The sequence below is a fragment of the Myxocyprinus asiaticus genome, chromosome 37 (genome assembly GCF_019703515.2).
Source record: "Myxocyprinus asiaticus isolate MX2 ecotype Aquarium Trade chromosome 37, UBuf_Myxa_2, whole genome shotgun sequence".
Taxonomy (NCBI): Eukaryota; Metazoa; Chordata; class Actinopteri; order Cypriniformes; family Catostomidae; genus Myxocyprinus; species Myxocyprinus asiaticus.
The window spans coordinates 30,568,027-30,585,653 of NC_059380.1; the positions used below are offsets into that span (position 1 = coordinate 30,568,027).

The window sequence follows — 17,627 nt, forward strand, 5'->3', positions numbered from 1 at the left end:
GTTTACATATCCTTGAATGTTTGGCCTTGTTACAGACACACAAGGTGACACACACAGGTTTAAATGGCAATTAAAGGTTAATTTCCCACACCGGTGGCTTTTTAAATTGCAATTAGTGTCTGTGTATAAATAGTCAATGAGTTTGTTAGCTCTCATGTGGATGCACTGAGCAGGCTAGATACTGAGCCATGGGGAACAGAAAAGAACTGTCAAAAGTCCTGTGTAACAAGGTAATGGAACTTTATAAAGATGGAAAAAGATATAAAAAGATATCTAAAGCCTTGAAAATGCCAGTCAGTACTGTTCAATCACTTATTAAGAAGTGGAAAATGCGGGGATCTCTTGATCAAAAGCCAAGTTCAGGTAGACCAAGAAAGATTTCAGCCACAACTGCCAGAAGAATTGTTCGGGATACAAAGAAAAACCCACAGGTAACCTCTGGTTGTTTCAAGGAGAATTGTTGATTTAATTTGTTTTGGGCACTGCATAATTTCCATACTTTTGTGTTACGTCTTAGTTTTGATGATGTTATATTCTAAAATCTAAAATGTGCAGTAACAAATAATAAAGAATAGGCAAGTGTGATCAAACGTTTCTACAGAGTTCTAGTCTTACACTGAGGGGCCGTTAACACTGAGCTCATTTTTGTGTCCATCTGCCCTGTTTTATAAATGATTTAAATGTAAACGTGTGCTAGATAGACGTCTTTGATGGTTTGTTTGTGTTTTTAGATGCCATGTCAAGGTAAAAATAACTTAACTTAAACTCGAATTGAGACACATACATTTTGCTCTTTTGTGGCATTGCATATCATTTTAGCGCAAAAACAAACGCATTCAAGCATGTGAACGGCACGTAACATGATTTCAAACACTGCGCTGAAATTTCAACGAAATATTTTGAATATTAGCTAAAATATAGCAATTACACAAACACCGTCAACACAAGTTGCGCCAGCTTCTAGCAGAATTCAAACTAATAAACATATTCAGAGCTGAATACTGTGGCTGTTTACTTGCGAAAAAACTTGGAATAATTTCATGGCCCCCAAAAGCTATCTTGTTAAATACAAAGAAAGGAATATTTTATGTTTCTTTTAACAGCACAAATCAGCACAAACAAACGACACCGGTTTGGAGCGATTTGTAGTGACGTCACCACTCCCAAAAAGTTTGATGCTATTTCTAAGGAAGATAAATAGTTAGTTTTTCATTTAATGGCACAAATCAGCACAAACGCACGACATCGGTTCGGAGCGATTTGGACAACATGGGATGGAGAGTGAAGTCATTGCTCCCGAATACAAGCTGTTTTTACGTTGTGTCTCCGAATATAGGAAATTCACTTTTAAGGTTGTCACAACGTAATCAAATACATTGCCACAACGGAAGTTTGGTCATCAAATTACGGTGCAGTTAGGTAATTCAAGAAAACGTATCTAAGGTTAAAATAGATGTACAATAAATCTGTAAACTAAAAAGACAAATGAGGATTCAATAATTAAGACTGCTGCAATATTTACATTTTCTGATATTTAAATCTGGTATATGGCCATATACGAACAAATACAATTAGAGTTCATATATTTGTACTATGTACTTTATACTATGAGGGGTGGCAACACCAAAACAAGCGCCCATGCATTGTTCTTATGGATTAAGGTACCAAGCTTCATTGCAACAAGTACTAGTTCATTAACTGGAGTCACAATCAGATTATAAATATCCATGAATTTGCGATGCAACTGCATTTCCACAGGATCCACAGTAACAATTTTGTGTAGGCATGGATGGAGAGTACATGCGTATCCAGTGTTATTCTGCTAATAGAATCCTGTAGGCCTATCGGCTTTGTAACAGATGGAATAAGCTATTTGAAAGGGAACATTAACACAAAGTTAGTTCTAAATAAATTAAACTCTAGGAAAACAGTACTCTGGGTGGCAGTGCTGCGAAACTCATGAATATTAATTATTTTATGCACAATAACAGATTATTTTAAATCACCTATTTTGATAAACAGTCATTCTTAATGACCTATTCTATCACTCAAATAGATATTTCACATTATATGGTAATTTAATCTCTACGTCTGCCACTATCAGTCTTGGGATTTTGTTAGTCAGTAGATGAACACATAGATCAGCAATTTAATCAAGAACATGACTGATTGGTCTATTGGTTAATTTTTGCGTCTAGTTTTTAGAGGTTCTAGTTTCTAATTCACCCAAATATAAAGTGTTATTGTAATAAACCAAGATTGCATCTGTATGTCAATGGATGGGTATTACACTTTAAAAATAAAATGCAATAAAAGATGTGGGGAGACGAGAGTAGTGGAAACACAGACACATTTATTGACCGTTCTATATTTGAAAAAAAAAACAACAACAATAAAAAAAAAAAAAAAACAGCGAACTCCAAAGTTCAGACAGCGATGAACACAAACTCTCCACTCCGGCAGCGGGAATTTGCGCGAGAGCATTGGTGACCAAGATGGCACAGCATGGCAACCCAGCCATGAAACACTCGGTTTATATAGGAAGGAAACGGTGCTCCACGTTAACAATCAGCTCACCTGGTTACCCCACACCTGAGAGTGAATACGAGAGACAGAGAGAGAGATAAAGACAAAACACACACTCTACATACACACAAACCATATGGCCGAGAAGGCAATCACAATGGGGGACATATTTCGCTTTTCTGTTTCCTGGAAAAGAGTGTGAGCTGCAGCAAAAACTGCTGACACTAAACAACACTGATAACAGCCACAACATACATTTATCATAAATTCAAAATTACACATTCCAGTGCCGGATCGGCAATCAAAACATACACAGAACAGATGAAACAGAAACTCCAACTCAAGAACTAGAGATGTTTAACACATGAAATGAGAAATATAGTTAACTGAAGAATATAGTTACACATATGAAGTATATACATAACATATGAAAGAGGGATCCCTTCTAGACACCACACGAAAAATCTTAGTGTTATTTTGGGAATCATTCAACAATGGAGCTTGGCTGAACTCTATTAGACATTTCTTGTAATTGCCACTCAGAACTGGGTTAGACATATGGCTTTGAATTTCTAGTATTTTTACATTTCAGTTGAAATTTTTATTATATTTTATTTATATACAAAATAAGAAATATGTTCAAAATTCAAGCATGCCAAATACCTCAAAACATGTGAATATACACAAAAAGGAATGATGACATTTAATGTGTTGCCATGGCAACAGTATTTAAGATATTAAGAATCCCTTCAGAATTTTAAATCTGCACTGTCTTGACATTATTCTAAAAATTTTGGAAGCAATTCAGGTAAAAATAAGATGGATATTTCAAAGTCTGTTAAAAGTGACACACTTCCTTCCGCCAGTTGGTGGCGCTACGACCGTGACCCACAATAGCCACATCAATGTGATCAGCCTGCAAGGACAAACATTTGGCTCAATTTTGATGTAAATCACACCATGCAAGCAGAAGATATAAGACATTTCCTTATTCCAATTTTTTTACGTTATTTTATCACGTCGCCATGGCAACACCGTTTGATATATCAAAAATACTTTCGCAATTTAGCATCGTCAATGTGCATGATGTCGCCCGCATTTGGTACCTGTAACATGAAATCCCTGGGAGGAGTATTTTAAATTCCAGAGCATGCATTTTTCAAACAATCCAAAATAGCCAATTTCCTGTTGGGCAGAACTTATGACTGTCAGCATGAAATTGTCCGGCTTGATGAGATCTATATGTGTACAAAGATTGGTGACTGTAGCTCAAAAGGGATGTGCTACAGAGCCCCCCGAATATGCCCATGTTCTAGTGGCCATATTATTATCCCAAATTGGAACTGCATCAGACAAAATTTCTGTCCTATTGACAGCACCTACTGGAATTGCTGCTTTCAACTTGGGTACCAAGACCATCCATAGTACATTTCAACCCGGACAGATGTAAAATTAACTTAGACACCTTTAGGAGAATAAAAAGTAAATACAATGCGTGTGGTGTTTAGTGACTTGCATATACTGATTATAGATGAAGTTTCTATGGTAAACCACAGCCTACTAGCCTATGTCCATGGTAGGCTTAGACAAATAAAGCAGACAGGTGACTACTCTCCATTTGGTAAAGTTAGTATAATTGCTGTGGGAGATTTATTTCCAATTGCCACCTGAGAGGAAACCCATTGTATATGCAAAATGCTCCATTGGATTTGTGGAACAGCACATTTGCTCTGTCAGAATTAAAAATCATTGTTAGACAAAAAGACTCAGCTTTTGCGGAAATATTGAATAGATTGCGTACATGTAGCAAGAGTTCCCCATTATCACATAATGACTTAAATATGCACAAAAGTAGGGAAACTGGGCAAACCTCTTCCGCTTTACACATTTTCCCAACAAATACGCAAGTGGAAGAGCATAACATCAAACAGATAATTGCATATTGCCCAGACCAAATTTGTGTTGAGGCTCAGGATTTTGAGAAAATTCAACAAACTGGACAAATGCAACTTAAAAGGGACACATTTCCAAAGTATTTAATTCCTGTTTACCGGAAAAAATTTTCTATTAGGTAAAGGTGCACAAGTCATGTTAATTAAGAATACTGACATCACTGATGGGCTTGTAAATGGTGTCTGTGGTACTGTAACAGACATGGCCCTTAATACAAACAACACAATTGTGAATGTAGTATTTGTTCAGTTTGGTTATGTTAAAGTTGGGAATACCACTTGAAAGCGTACACCACCACCTAGAATCATCATGAATTCCACACCAATTACTTTAGAGGAAGAGTGAGTTAACAGCAAGGGTGGGTTGTGTAAGCAGTTCCCATTAAAGTTGGCATGTGCTTGCACTGTACACAAAGTGCAAGGATTAACTGTCAATGAAGCAGTCATATCACTAATAAAGATTTTTGCAGCTGGACATATATTGCTTTAAGTCGAGTCAAGTCTTTAAGTGGGTTGATCATTCAAGATTTTGCTGATAAAGCAATATATTGCAAAAACAACAACCAAGAATGAATCAACACAATGCTACAGTTTGAACTTTATAATATTTCACCACATAACTCCAACAAATCTTTTTCAATTTTCCTTATGAATGACCTAGGCTATGTTCAGTGTGTCAAAGAACCCACTGAAAATGGAACATTGACTGATCATGTGTACAAGAAAATGACATCTAAATATACTACCATTGCACAAGTTATGCCAGTATATTTCAGTACACATGAAGCAATTCATGGTACATTTTCACAAACATAACTGTGTTTCTATAACATAAAATTGTGTAACTGAATACAGCGTCTGCCTCATAATTGCAATGTTGGTGTAATCAGGAATGGCCCATGCACAATTTGAAGCTGATCAGACCAAGCATGACAAATTATACCCACTTCCTGGCCGACTTCCTGTTGGGCAGAGCTTAAGACTGTCAGCGATAAGTTGTCCGGCTTGATGAGATCTATATGTGTACCAAGTGTGCTACAGAGCCTCCCAAAAATGCATATTTTAAAGGGGGCAAAACAGAGCCCCCCCCCCACGACTCCCCCATGTGAACATTTGCCCAGCCCTAATGGTTAACAACTCTGATGTGTGTGCCAAATGTCATGTAAATTTAAGCATTCCAAGTGCCTCAAAACACACCTAATATATAAAGAAAGGAATAATAACATTCAATGTGTTGCCATGGCAACATTATAAAAGATATCAATAAATCCTTAACAATTTCACATCAGCATTGTCCTGACATTATTTTAAACAAGCTTGAAGCAATTCAGGTAAAAATGAGAGTGCTATTCCAAAGTCCGTAAAAAGTTCCACACTTCTTGCTGCCAGTTGGTGGCACTATGACAGTGACCCACAACAGTCACATCCATGTGATCAGCCCCCAATACCAAATATAAATCTCAATTTTGATCTAAATCACACAGTGCACGCCGAAGATATGAGCACTTCCTTTTTCTCATATTTCACCATAAATGTATCGCCTCGCCATGGCAAAACCGTTTGATATATGAAAAATCTGTTTGCAATTTAGCATCTTCAGTGTCTTGGCATGATGTTGGCCATGTTTGGTGCCTGTCACATAAATCCCCTAGGAGGAGTATTTCAAATTCCAGAGCAAGCATTTTTTCAAACAAACCAAAATGGCCAACTTCCAGTTGAGTGGAGCTAATACAAGCCAATAGGAAATACACTATATTGCCAAAAGTATTCGCTCATCTGCCTTTAGACGCATATGAACTTAAGTGACTTCCCATTCTTAATCCATAGGGTTTAATATGACGTCGGCCCACCCTCTGCAGCTATAACAGCTTCAACTCTTCTGGGAAGGCTTTCCACAAAGTTTAGGAGTGTGTTTATGGGAATTTTTGACCATTCTTCCAGAAGCGCATTTGTGAGGTCAGACACTGATTTTGGACGAGAAGGCCTGGCTCGCAGTCTTCGCTCTAATTCATCCCAAAGGTGCTCCTTCGGGTTGAGGTCAGGACTCTGTGCAGGCCAGTCAAGTTCTTCCACACCAAACTCACTCATCCATGTCTTTATGGACCTTGCTTTGTGCACTGGTGCGCAGTCATGTTGGAGCAGGAAGGGGCCGTCCCCAAACTGTCCCCACATAGTTGGGAGCATGGAATTGTCCAAAATCTCTTGGTATGCTGAAGCATTCAGAGTTCCTTTCACTGGAACTAAGGGGCCAAGCCCAGCTCCTGAAAAACAACCCCACACCATAATCCCCCTCCACCAAACTTCACAGTTGGCACAATGCAGTCAGACAAGTACCGTTCTCCTGGCAACCGCCAAACCCAGACTCGTCCATCAGATTGCCAGATGGAGAAGCGTGATTCGTCACTCCAGAGAACGCGTCTCTACTGCTCTAGAGTCCAGTGGCGGCGTGCTTTACACCACTGCATCCGACGCTTTGCATTGCACTTGGTGATGTATGGCTTGGATGCAGCTGCTCGGCCATGGAAACCCATTCCATGAAGCTCTCTACGCACTGTTCTTGAGCTAATCTGAAGGCCACATGAACTTTGGAGGTCTGTAGCGATTGACTCTGCAGAAAGTTGGCGACCTCTGCGCACTATGCGCCCCAGCATCCGCTGACCCCGCTCTGTCATTTTACGTGGCCTACCACTTCGTGACTGAGTTGCTGTCATTCCCAATCGCTTCCACTTTGTTATAATACCACTGACAGTTGACTGTGGAATATTTAGTAGCGAGGAAATTTCACGACTGGACTTGTTGCACAGGTGGCATCCTATCACAGTACCATGCTGGAATTCACTGAGCTCCTGAGAGCGGCCCATTCTTTCACAAATGTTTGTAGAAGCAGTCTGCATGCCTAGGTGCTTCATTTTATACACCTGTGGCCATGGAAGTGATTGGAACACCTGAATTCAATTATTTGGATGGGTGAGCGAATACTTTTGGCAATATAGTGTATGTCTGTCATGGTGAGAACAATGTCCTCACCAAAACTTGTGAATATCAGACAAACTCTGTGGCAACCACAGTGATAAACTCATTTGAAATGTCAGGGGGTGCTATGGAGTCCACTGGCCACACCCAAGACAAATGACAAAAGAATTCTAAAATCTTGCCAAACTTTGACGGGTGTGCCAAGTTTCAAGAGTTTTGAAACATGAAATATGCATTTACGAACTAGGGGGCGCTGTGGAACCGATGAGGCATGTCTATGCTGAATTGCAATATCAAATCAAAAGATGTCCTAAGACAAATGTATGTGTAAATTTTCATAAGTTTTCAGGCATCGTACGCCCCTCAATACACCGCGGGAAAATGTGAAAATCCCACATTCCATCCAACATGGCCGACTTCCTGTTGGGCAGAGTCAAATACAACCAAGTGAAATTTGTCTAACATGATGAGAGCAGTAACCATACCAAATCTTGTGCACATATGAGCAACTTCATCCCAACCATTGCCTTCGTTTGGAGGTGCTGTAGAGCTCCTCGACCACACCCAAGCCTAAACACTAAATAACTTTTTGATTTTATGCAGGTCTGATGTGTATGCCAAGTTTCTTGAATTTTCAAGCATGATGAATGGGTGAATGCGTTAAAAATAAAAATAGCAATAATAATAATTGTGATAAAACATTCCAAAAGCAACAGGGCTTTAGCACCTCCGTTGCTCGGGCCCTAAAAATAATATTAACTGTGAAAAAACATTACAAAAACAATAGAACTTTAGCATCTCCGGTGCTCGGGACCTAATAATAATAAATTATTAGAAGAAAAATAGGGTTAGGTTAGAGAACAAAATAACTATTGTTCTTCTAAGGATTATTATTACTAATGGATTGAATGTGCATATTTTGAAAATCTCAGTCCCAGAATTTTGTATACTCCTAGGAGATTCACGTGACTGGCACCAATCTTAGGCAATATTATGCCAAGACATTGAAGATGCTGATTTGTGCAAAGATTTTTGATATTTTGAACGGTGTTGCCATGGCGAGGCAATAAATTAAGGGCAGAAATGTGAAACAGAAAGTTCCTTATAACTTCTGTGTGCATTGTATGATTTTGATGAAAATTCAGCTGTATGTTTTTTTAATGGGGGCTGATCATATTTATACAGCTATTATGGGTCACGGGCATAGCGCCACCAACTGACAGCAGGAAGTAAGGCAATTTAACAGACTTTGAAATAGCCCTCTTGTGTTTACGTGAATTGTTTCAAAATTCTTTAGAATAATGTCAAGACACTACTGATGCAAAATTGTAAAGGGATATTTTGATATCTTAAATACTGTTTCTATTGCAATTTATTGCAAGTTTTAAAGTGAAATAAAAAGCTATAGAAGTCTAAATTTATTGTAATGAAAATGTACTGCACAAACTTTGTATTGAAATTCAAAGCAATAGGTCCATCCCAGTTATGAGTGGCAATTAACTTTATTCAAACGCAGTACCATAAATATCCACTAGAGGGAAGCCAAGCTCCATTGTTGAATGATTCCCAAAATGCCACTTTGAGAAGGATTTTGGATTCCAGGATTTTGGGTGTGGTGTCTAGATGGGATCCCTCTTTCGTACCTTATGTATATGAAGTATGTGTAACTACATTCTTCAGTTAACTATATTTTTATTTCATGTGTTAAACATCTGAACAGTTCTTGAGTTGCAGTTTCTATTTCATCTGATCTGTGTATGTTTTGATTGCCGATCCGGCACTGGAATGTGTTATTTTGAATTTTAAGATAAATGTTAGTTGTGGCAGTTATCAGTGTTGTTTAGTGTCAGCAGTTTTTTTCTGCAGCTCACGCACTTTTCCAGGAAATATAAAAGGGAAGTATGTTTCCCATTGTGATTGCCTTCTCGGCCGTATTGTTTGTGTGTATATGTAGAGTGTTGTGTTTTGCCTTTATCTCTCTCTCTCTCAAATTGATAATGTGAAAGCTGTCATGCGGACCGGGGAGCACACCGCGGTACCGAACCCGAGACTATCTGTAGGAGGTGGTCTGGGTTCGGTTGCAGTGGAACTGTAGCGCGATTTGCATGAATGTGAAAACGACTCGGACTTGGGTGCGCACTCGTTCAGGAAGTAAAGTAACCTGCGCATGTGTTTTAGCCGATGACGACATCTATCTATCTATCTATCTATCTATCTGTCTGTCTATACACCTTATAAATACTATATATAAATACTATTATAGGTTATAAATATAGGGTATAATAGGATATGACAGTGGCGATAACCTCACCATGGACACGAGCGTGAGTAAGTGTGCAGTGTAAACAAAGATGCAAATGAATTACTTGCAATCAGCTGTCTCCTCAAAAAACGCCATTTGCGAGCAGCAGCAAGCCGCCTTCCCCTGGACATCTGAGTTACACCATGAAGCGCACATATACGCAGTTGTCGTTCACTCTGCTGTGCATAATGGCACCAAAATAACTAAAAAACAAAAAGGATGATGAGTCGAGTTGTGTTCTCCATGAGTGTTTGTGATGACGTAAGATAATCGCAGATGGACCGGGGTTCGATAGAATCAAGTGAGTGTGAAACCAGACCAAAGCTGCGGGGGGCAACGGGAACACTCGCACTCGGAATCGGACAGCAGCAAACCTGCCCAGTGTGAAAGCCCCCTTAATCGCTCTCAGGTGGCTCTCAACTGCACATTGTTTACTTATTATATAAACCGAGTGTTCCATCTATGGGTTGTGCTATGGGAGACGGATGTTCGTGAGGTGTCATCTTGGTCACCGATGCTCTCACGCACATTCCCGCTGCTGGAACGGAGAGTTTGTGGTTGTTGATGTCTGAACGTCGGAGTTCGCTGTTTCTTCAATAAATGTATCTGCGTTTCCTCTACTCTCGTCTCCCCGCATCTTTTATAGCATTTTCTTTTTTAAAGTGTAACACCCACCCACTGATATACAGATGCAATCTTGGTTTATTACAATAAAACATTATATTTGGGTGAATTAGAAACCAGACCATCTAAAAACTAGACGCAAAAAATAACCACTAGACCAATCAGTCATGTTCTTGATTAGATCTGTGTTCATCTACTGACTAACAAAATCCCAAGACTGATAGTGGCAGACGTAGAGATTAAATTACCATATAATGTGAAATATCTATTTGAGTGATAGAATAGGTCATTAAGAATGACTGTTTATCAAAATAGGTGATTTAAAATAATCTGTTATTGTGCATAAAATAATTAATATTCATGAGTTTCGTAGCACTGCCAAAATACTGTTTTCCTAGAGTTGATTTTTATTTATAATTAATTTTGTGTTAATGTTCCCTTGGATATGCATGCACTCTCCATCCATGGGTACACTTAAAAAAAATTGTCCTGCAGAATGTGGTTTATTCCAGATTGCCAGTTTTATGTCAAGCTATGGAACATTTACAATTTGTTGATGTGTTTAAAAGACAATGTATTGGTAGATTTAAAAAAAACAACATAAAAAAAAAATTATGTTGGCAAATCGGTTGCAACGTTGTTATTATGTGGTTCCTGTGGAAATGCAGTTGTATTGTAAATTCATGGATATTTATAATCTGATTGTGACTCCAATTAATGAACTAGTACTTGTTGCAATGAAGCTTGGTACCTTAATCCATAAGAACAATGCATGGGCGCTTGCTTTGGTGTTGCCACCCCTCATAGTATAAAGTACATAGTACAAATATACGAACTCTAATTGTATTTGTTCGTATATGGCCATATACCAGATGTAAATATTGCAACAGTCTTAATTATTTAATCCTCGTTTGTGTTTTTAGTTTACAGATTTATTGTGCATCTATTTTAACCTTAGATAAGTTTTCTTGCATTACCTAACTGCACCGTAATTTGATGACCAAACATTTGTTGTGGCAACGTAACTGATTAAGTTGTGACAACCGGAAAAGTGGAATTCCTATATTCTTGGCCACAAATTTGGAACGGTGCCAGTCTGTCATTACGACGTTGTGGCAACATCAAGGAACAAAAATTAGTTGGTTACCAGTTGGTAATTTGTACTTTTAATGATTATTCTATGTTCGGACATGCAGTAATCTAACATAATTTATGTCCTTATTTTCCCCAACATAATTTAAAGGTGTGACATTTAAAGATAGGAAAGGAGGAAGCTGGGACCGGCTTGACAAACACATAGACATTTAATAACACTTTTCAGCGTCCAAAGAAACAAAAACACGCTTTTCAGCCAGCTGTGTCAAATCAATAAAACCTTAAGACACGTGGACAAGCTTCGTACATCTCTCTCCCGTCTGCCGCTGTCTTTTCTTCTTAAATACTACCACCTCCCCTCCCTGGAACACGAGGCCGGTGTGGCGCTCAAGTGGAAGTTATTCGCCATTTATCTTCCTGGCCTCGCTCTGCCCAGACGCCGCTCAGCTCCGCCCTGCTCACCACACAAGTCTATTTAAACAGTTGCATATGAATAACGAATGCAGACTAAAAGTTAATGTACTTAATTTATTTTGAAAGAGAACAGAGAAAAAAAATGCAACAATAAAAGAAACAGACCTATTGCCACATAATTGCAACAAAATTACAAGGCTAAATGACTTCTGCTCATATTAAACTCTACCTAGACCAACTTAATGTAACACTGACTCCATGTGCGGTTTATTAACACAACAAGTTCAGAGTACAAACAGTCGTGGGTAAAATAACCAGGGCAACCAACAATATCAGAGACAGGGCAGTAACGTAGTCAAACAGGCAAAGGGGCAGGAAGCAAAACAGCAATAGAGATAGTCCAGGCAAACACAGTAATAGGCAGGCAGCAGAGAATCGCACAAGGTAAATCCAAAACAGAGTCAAACACAGATAGATCAACAGAGTAAGTAATAACGCTCAGAAATGTAGCCGGGGCAAACAAGACTTCGCAATGAATGAACACACATCGTGCTTAAATAGTCTGAGTGAAATGAGGCAGGTGGGCACTTGGGAAGTGTAGTTCAATGTTAATATGCAGGTGAGTGAGACCTCCGGTGGTCGATTGAGGAATATTCACCCGTGTTCGTGACACTTAACACCTAATGCATTGAATTATATTTGTTAATTTAGTTTAAAGCAATTTTAGGGATATAAAAAAATGGTAAATGTCTTCATTACAATATTCAGATATACATATTTTTTCAATAAATAATTATATTAAATTATAACTAAAATGTAAAATCAGTTAGCGATAAAATAAAAAAAATTAATATGTATACTGTGTGTGTGTGTGTGTGTGTGTACAGTTGATATAAAATGTCTACACTTGCCAACAAAACATTTTTAGTTGGCAAGTGTGAAGTTTTGTGATGTTAAAAATTAAACAAATATAAATCATATCAGAATTTTTGCACCTTTAATGTAAACATTACAACCTATGCAATGCCACTGAAAACCAAAGTGACACATTTCAGAAAAAAACAAACAAAAAAAAACAATTAGAATAACCTAAGTGTGCACATCCCTGACCTAATACTTAGTTGAAGCACCCTTTGATTTTATTACAGCACTCAATCTGTTTGGATAAGAGTATATTTGCTTGGCACATCTTGACTTGGGAATAGTTTCCCACTCTTCTTTGCAAAAACGTTCCAGATCGGTCAAATTGCGACCGCAAATTGGACCTCTTCATGTCCCCCAACAGATTTTTTATAGGATTCAGGTCTGGGCTCTGGCTGGGCCATTCCAAAACATTAATCTTTTTTTGCTGAAGCCATTCTTTTGTTGATTTGGATGTGTGCTTTGGATCATTGTCATGCTGAAAGGTGAAAGATCTCTTCATTTTCTGCTTTCTAGCAGACGCCAGAAAGTTCTGTGCCAAAATTGACTGGTACTTGGAGGTATTCATGATTCCCTCCACACTGTAAAATGTAATAAGTTGTCTTGGAAATTTTAAGGCAATCGGTTACCTCAATTTTTCTAAGTAGTGTAATAATTTTTAGTTGGCAAAGCTTAATTCAATTTGTATAGAAAACTTGTTAATCGAGTATAATTACGTACTGATGACTCAAAATCATTACTTAGGTTAACTTATTAGTGTTCACATTACTAGGAAAACATTAGGCAACCGATTGCTTTAAAATTTTCAAGTAAGCTGAACTAAAAAAATTAAGACAAAAAGCAACAACTGACCTCAGACAAAACATTATTTATTTCTCTTCAGTTGTCTTTAGGCACTACAATGTACTAAACAATGCCATTCAGGCATTCCTAAATGCCAAACATTGTTCTTCAATGTAACATTAACAATTTTTGAAGCATAAAAAAGTACATTGTTATTCTGTGCAGTGCAAATAAAAACAATCTTTGTTTTACAGTATAATAGTGAATTGCGACTAATTACGACTGACTGTTTCAAATATAACACCCAAGAATCCTGACTTTTGTTCGACCACAATCTTTGACCTGAAACTAAGTGAATAGTTGCCCTTGTAAAATATCAACATTACCTTAATGTAACACTTAACCATTTTTATAAACTTTTAACATGATTCTTACAATATAACAGTGTTCTAAAGCTACAAAAACATTTTCAACAAAGGTTGACAGGTGACCAATTAAAACGTAGCACCCAAGAATCTTGACTTTTTGTGCAACCACAAATTTAACACAATCTCTCACAGCATAGACTTACATCAGCAGAAGGTTTTTAAGTGACTGTAGTTTTGCTTTCAGGGATTTGTGTCCAAGAGTAAGAAACTCTCTTTGAATAAAATCAAAGGTGTTCTTTAGCTGCGGAGGGTACTCCAAATTTAGTGCATATATCAGCCCAAAATGTAGGCACATGTATGTGGAAGGTTTTCGAGATCATCCATCGCTAAGGCTCCTTCTAGACAAAATTGCTGTGTGTGAAGCCTCCAAATGCAGTGCTTGTAGAGAAGCCTGGCTGTCTTCAGGTATCACGGTAAGAATCCTGATGGAAATCTGGGGCATAAATATTACAATCCTACTTACATAAAAAATCCAAACCTCACAAATGTATGTGTCATTTAAAGATCCAGGACCATCACCTTCTTTATGTACAACTAACAGAGATAAAGGTTGTGAATCAAAATATTGTGTGCAATTTATATTCAAAACAGTGAACTGTACAATGAAGGTAGAACTTGCATACAACAAAATGTAGAAGGGCCTGAGTTAAAAAGAAATGGAAAAGAAAACTTACCAAAAGCAGAGTTTGTGCATCTGGTCCATGCTAAGAGACTTAAGTGTACATAGTTGAATGAGGCATGCCTATATGTGATTATATGTGTGTGGGCATTATAGTTTGGAATGAAATATACAGGGAATGATACTTGCCATCGTGTTTGAAAAAAGTCTGGAATTTCTTCTCCAAGAATGAGAGGAAGGCCACAGAGAACTGCTGTGTGCTTAGCAGTGATGTCAGTACTTTGAACATTTTTTATAACATAGAATGGAATATCAAATTAGTCAGAAAAAATCAATTAAAAGTTGAGCTAAAATAGTAACAGAATTTAGTTTTCAAGAAAGAATCATTGACAAGTTTACCATAGATTTAATTTGCTCAATATGATAAGGTCATTTAAATTATAGTCCTGGCAGGTCTACAGCTATAACTGAAAGGAGTTATAACTGAAAAAAAAAGGTAGGAAACACATTTGGATGACACTATTCATATTTATATAGAACCATTTTAACATATCCGCTGACATTCATATAAATGTATGCATTTGGTACAGTGGTTGAATAGCTGTGTGCTTCAAATGAAAATTCTATCATCGTTTACTCACCCTAATGCCATCCCAGATATGTATGACTTTCTTTCTTCTGCAGAACACAAACTACGATTTTTAGAAGAATATTTCAGCTCTGTAGGTCCTAACAATTCAAGTGAATGATGATCAGACCTTTGTATCTCCAAAAATCACATAAAGGTATCATTAAAGATATGAATACGACTCCAGTGTTTTAATCCATGTCTTCAGAAGCTAAATTATAGGTGTGGGTGAGAAACAGATCAATATTTAAGTCATTTTTAATATAAATTTTCCTCCCTGCCCAGTAGGTGGTGAAATGCACAAAGAATGTGAATTCCCAAAAACAAGAGAAGACAAATATGATAGAGAAAGTGGAGATTGATAGTAAAAAAAAGTACTTAAATATTGATCTGTTTCTCAACCACATTTATCATATCACTTCTGAAGACATGGATTCAACCACTGGAGTCATATGGATTACTTTATGCCACCTTAATGTGCTTTTTGACCACCATTCACTTGCAATGAATGTACCAACAGAGCTGAGATATTCTTCTAAAAATCTTTGTGTTCAAACAGAAGAAAGTACTACACATCTGGGATGGCATGCTGGTGAGTAAATTAGATCATTTTTATTTTTGGGTGAACTAGCCCTTTAAGCATCACTTTTCTTTTTACTCTGTAATTATTGATTTTGAGTATATTTAATTGTGCAAATAAATACAATGGAAACTGTTAATATACATTTTGACAAAGATTATTTCTATGCATTTAGGAAGAGGAGCTTGGCCAAGCACAGAAAGGAGCAGATGCCATCAATGCTTTGGAGCAGGAAGAGCGAAAGTTGCCTTTCAACCCACTGGATGTATTGATAGTCCTTGAAAATTAGTTGGGGACATTTGTCAAAATTTGGGTCAGTGCACTGATTTTTGAGCTACTTTATGCCCTTCACATTAGCTACCCAAACAAGCTTTTTCTTTCTTTTTTTAAGGTCATACAGTAAATGGTGTTGCATCTTGATGATGGCAAGGTCTCGCCAAGTTGAAAAGATCTTTTGAATGAATAGTTTCATTTATAAATACAAACTGTTTCTGGTGTTTTTGTTACAGTATTAGTTCAGAGAGTTTTCTCCTACCTGCATATACTTCTGCAGTGTGCAGTCTGTTAAAATGCATTTTGAATTGTGTTTATTTAGATTTACTGAAATTCTTTAAGTCATTGCATAGCCCACTTGTTTTATGTTTTTTGTTTATCGTCATGTGTCAGTGAACTAACACTTTTTGGTTTCATTAAAGTTTGTGTAAATGTACTTGGGGTTCAATGTATTTTTCTTTTTTTCACATTAATTTCACACCTGTCTATTACACATATGTGGTCTTGTTTCATGAAAACAGTGTGTGCTTTTTTCACAATCTACCTCGAAAAAAGAAAGTGAAATGTTACAACGTGCCCCATAGGTAGGGACACATTGTAACAAGACCATATAACAGCTTAAAACCCCCCTCTAACAACTGTATCTGATCTAATTAAAAAGCCTAGAAGATAAACTAAATTTTCATGTCAATAAAAGCCATTTATTAACTTTGTCATATATAATATAGCAATAATTTTGACACAACAATAATACACAACAAAGCCACAGCGCTGACCAAAATAATGCATGGATTGATGACAAAACACACACACGCATTAAGGGGAATTATGTAAATAACATATCTGACTGGAATTGCCAATAGTTTTTTAAATAAACAGAGATGAAAATGTACTTTCATATAAATTTTTACTTTTGCTACTTCAAAATGAACTTTTGGCAATATCTTCCAAAGTTTTTTTAATTTTGCCGCAATTTTTTATCTACACAGTGTTGATATGGCAACAATTAAACAAATAAACTTTCGTCTAACCAGCATATGTGGAAACTTTAAACCACGTGTGTGACAACTAACCCCGCATTAGCTTGTGCCCCATGCTCCCCTAGGCTACGAATCTGAAAATGGCAAAAGCAGCGCGTGAGTTTGAGCTCCACCCCGTCAAGCCTTCAGAATTTCCACAGAATCCCTCAACAGTGCAAGCGAACTGGCATCTAAAGTCAGATTGTCAGATTCATCAGCCAATCAGATTGATTTATTTGTTCTTGTGGGTGTGGTCTTTAGGATATGTCCCAGTCCAGGCCTACTAGCTGGCGCTGAGTGACGCAATCATGCTTTAAGTGATGTAATTTGAAAGCGAAGGGCACAGATCATTCTAACAAGTCGACTGTCATCACTGCTGGTATTGCCGTCGAGAAAAAGATCCTTATGGATTTAAAAACCTGAGATGTTCTGCATGATCATGCGATTGATTAATTAAACAGGAAAAGAGGGCTGATTTTCACTTCAAACA

At 37.5% G+C, this 17,627-nt stretch overlaps 1 protein-coding gene across 1 annotated transcript in view; it reads left to right on the plus strand.

Annotated features, from left to right (window-relative positions):
- The window catches only part of dnajc14 (DnaJ (Hsp40) homolog, subfamily C, member 14), a 53,896-nt gene extending 37,376 nt beyond the window's left edge, over window positions 1-16,520 (plus strand). The window contains exon 7 of the mRNA XM_051676620.1: window positions 16,021-16,520. Coding sequence (XP_051532580.1) covers window positions 16,021-16,127 — 107 coding nt within the window. The 3' untranslated portion in view covers window positions 16,128-16,520. The remainder of the gene's footprint in view (window positions 1-16,020) is intronic.
- The last annotated feature ends 1,107 nt before the right edge of the window (window positions 16,521-17,627 follow it).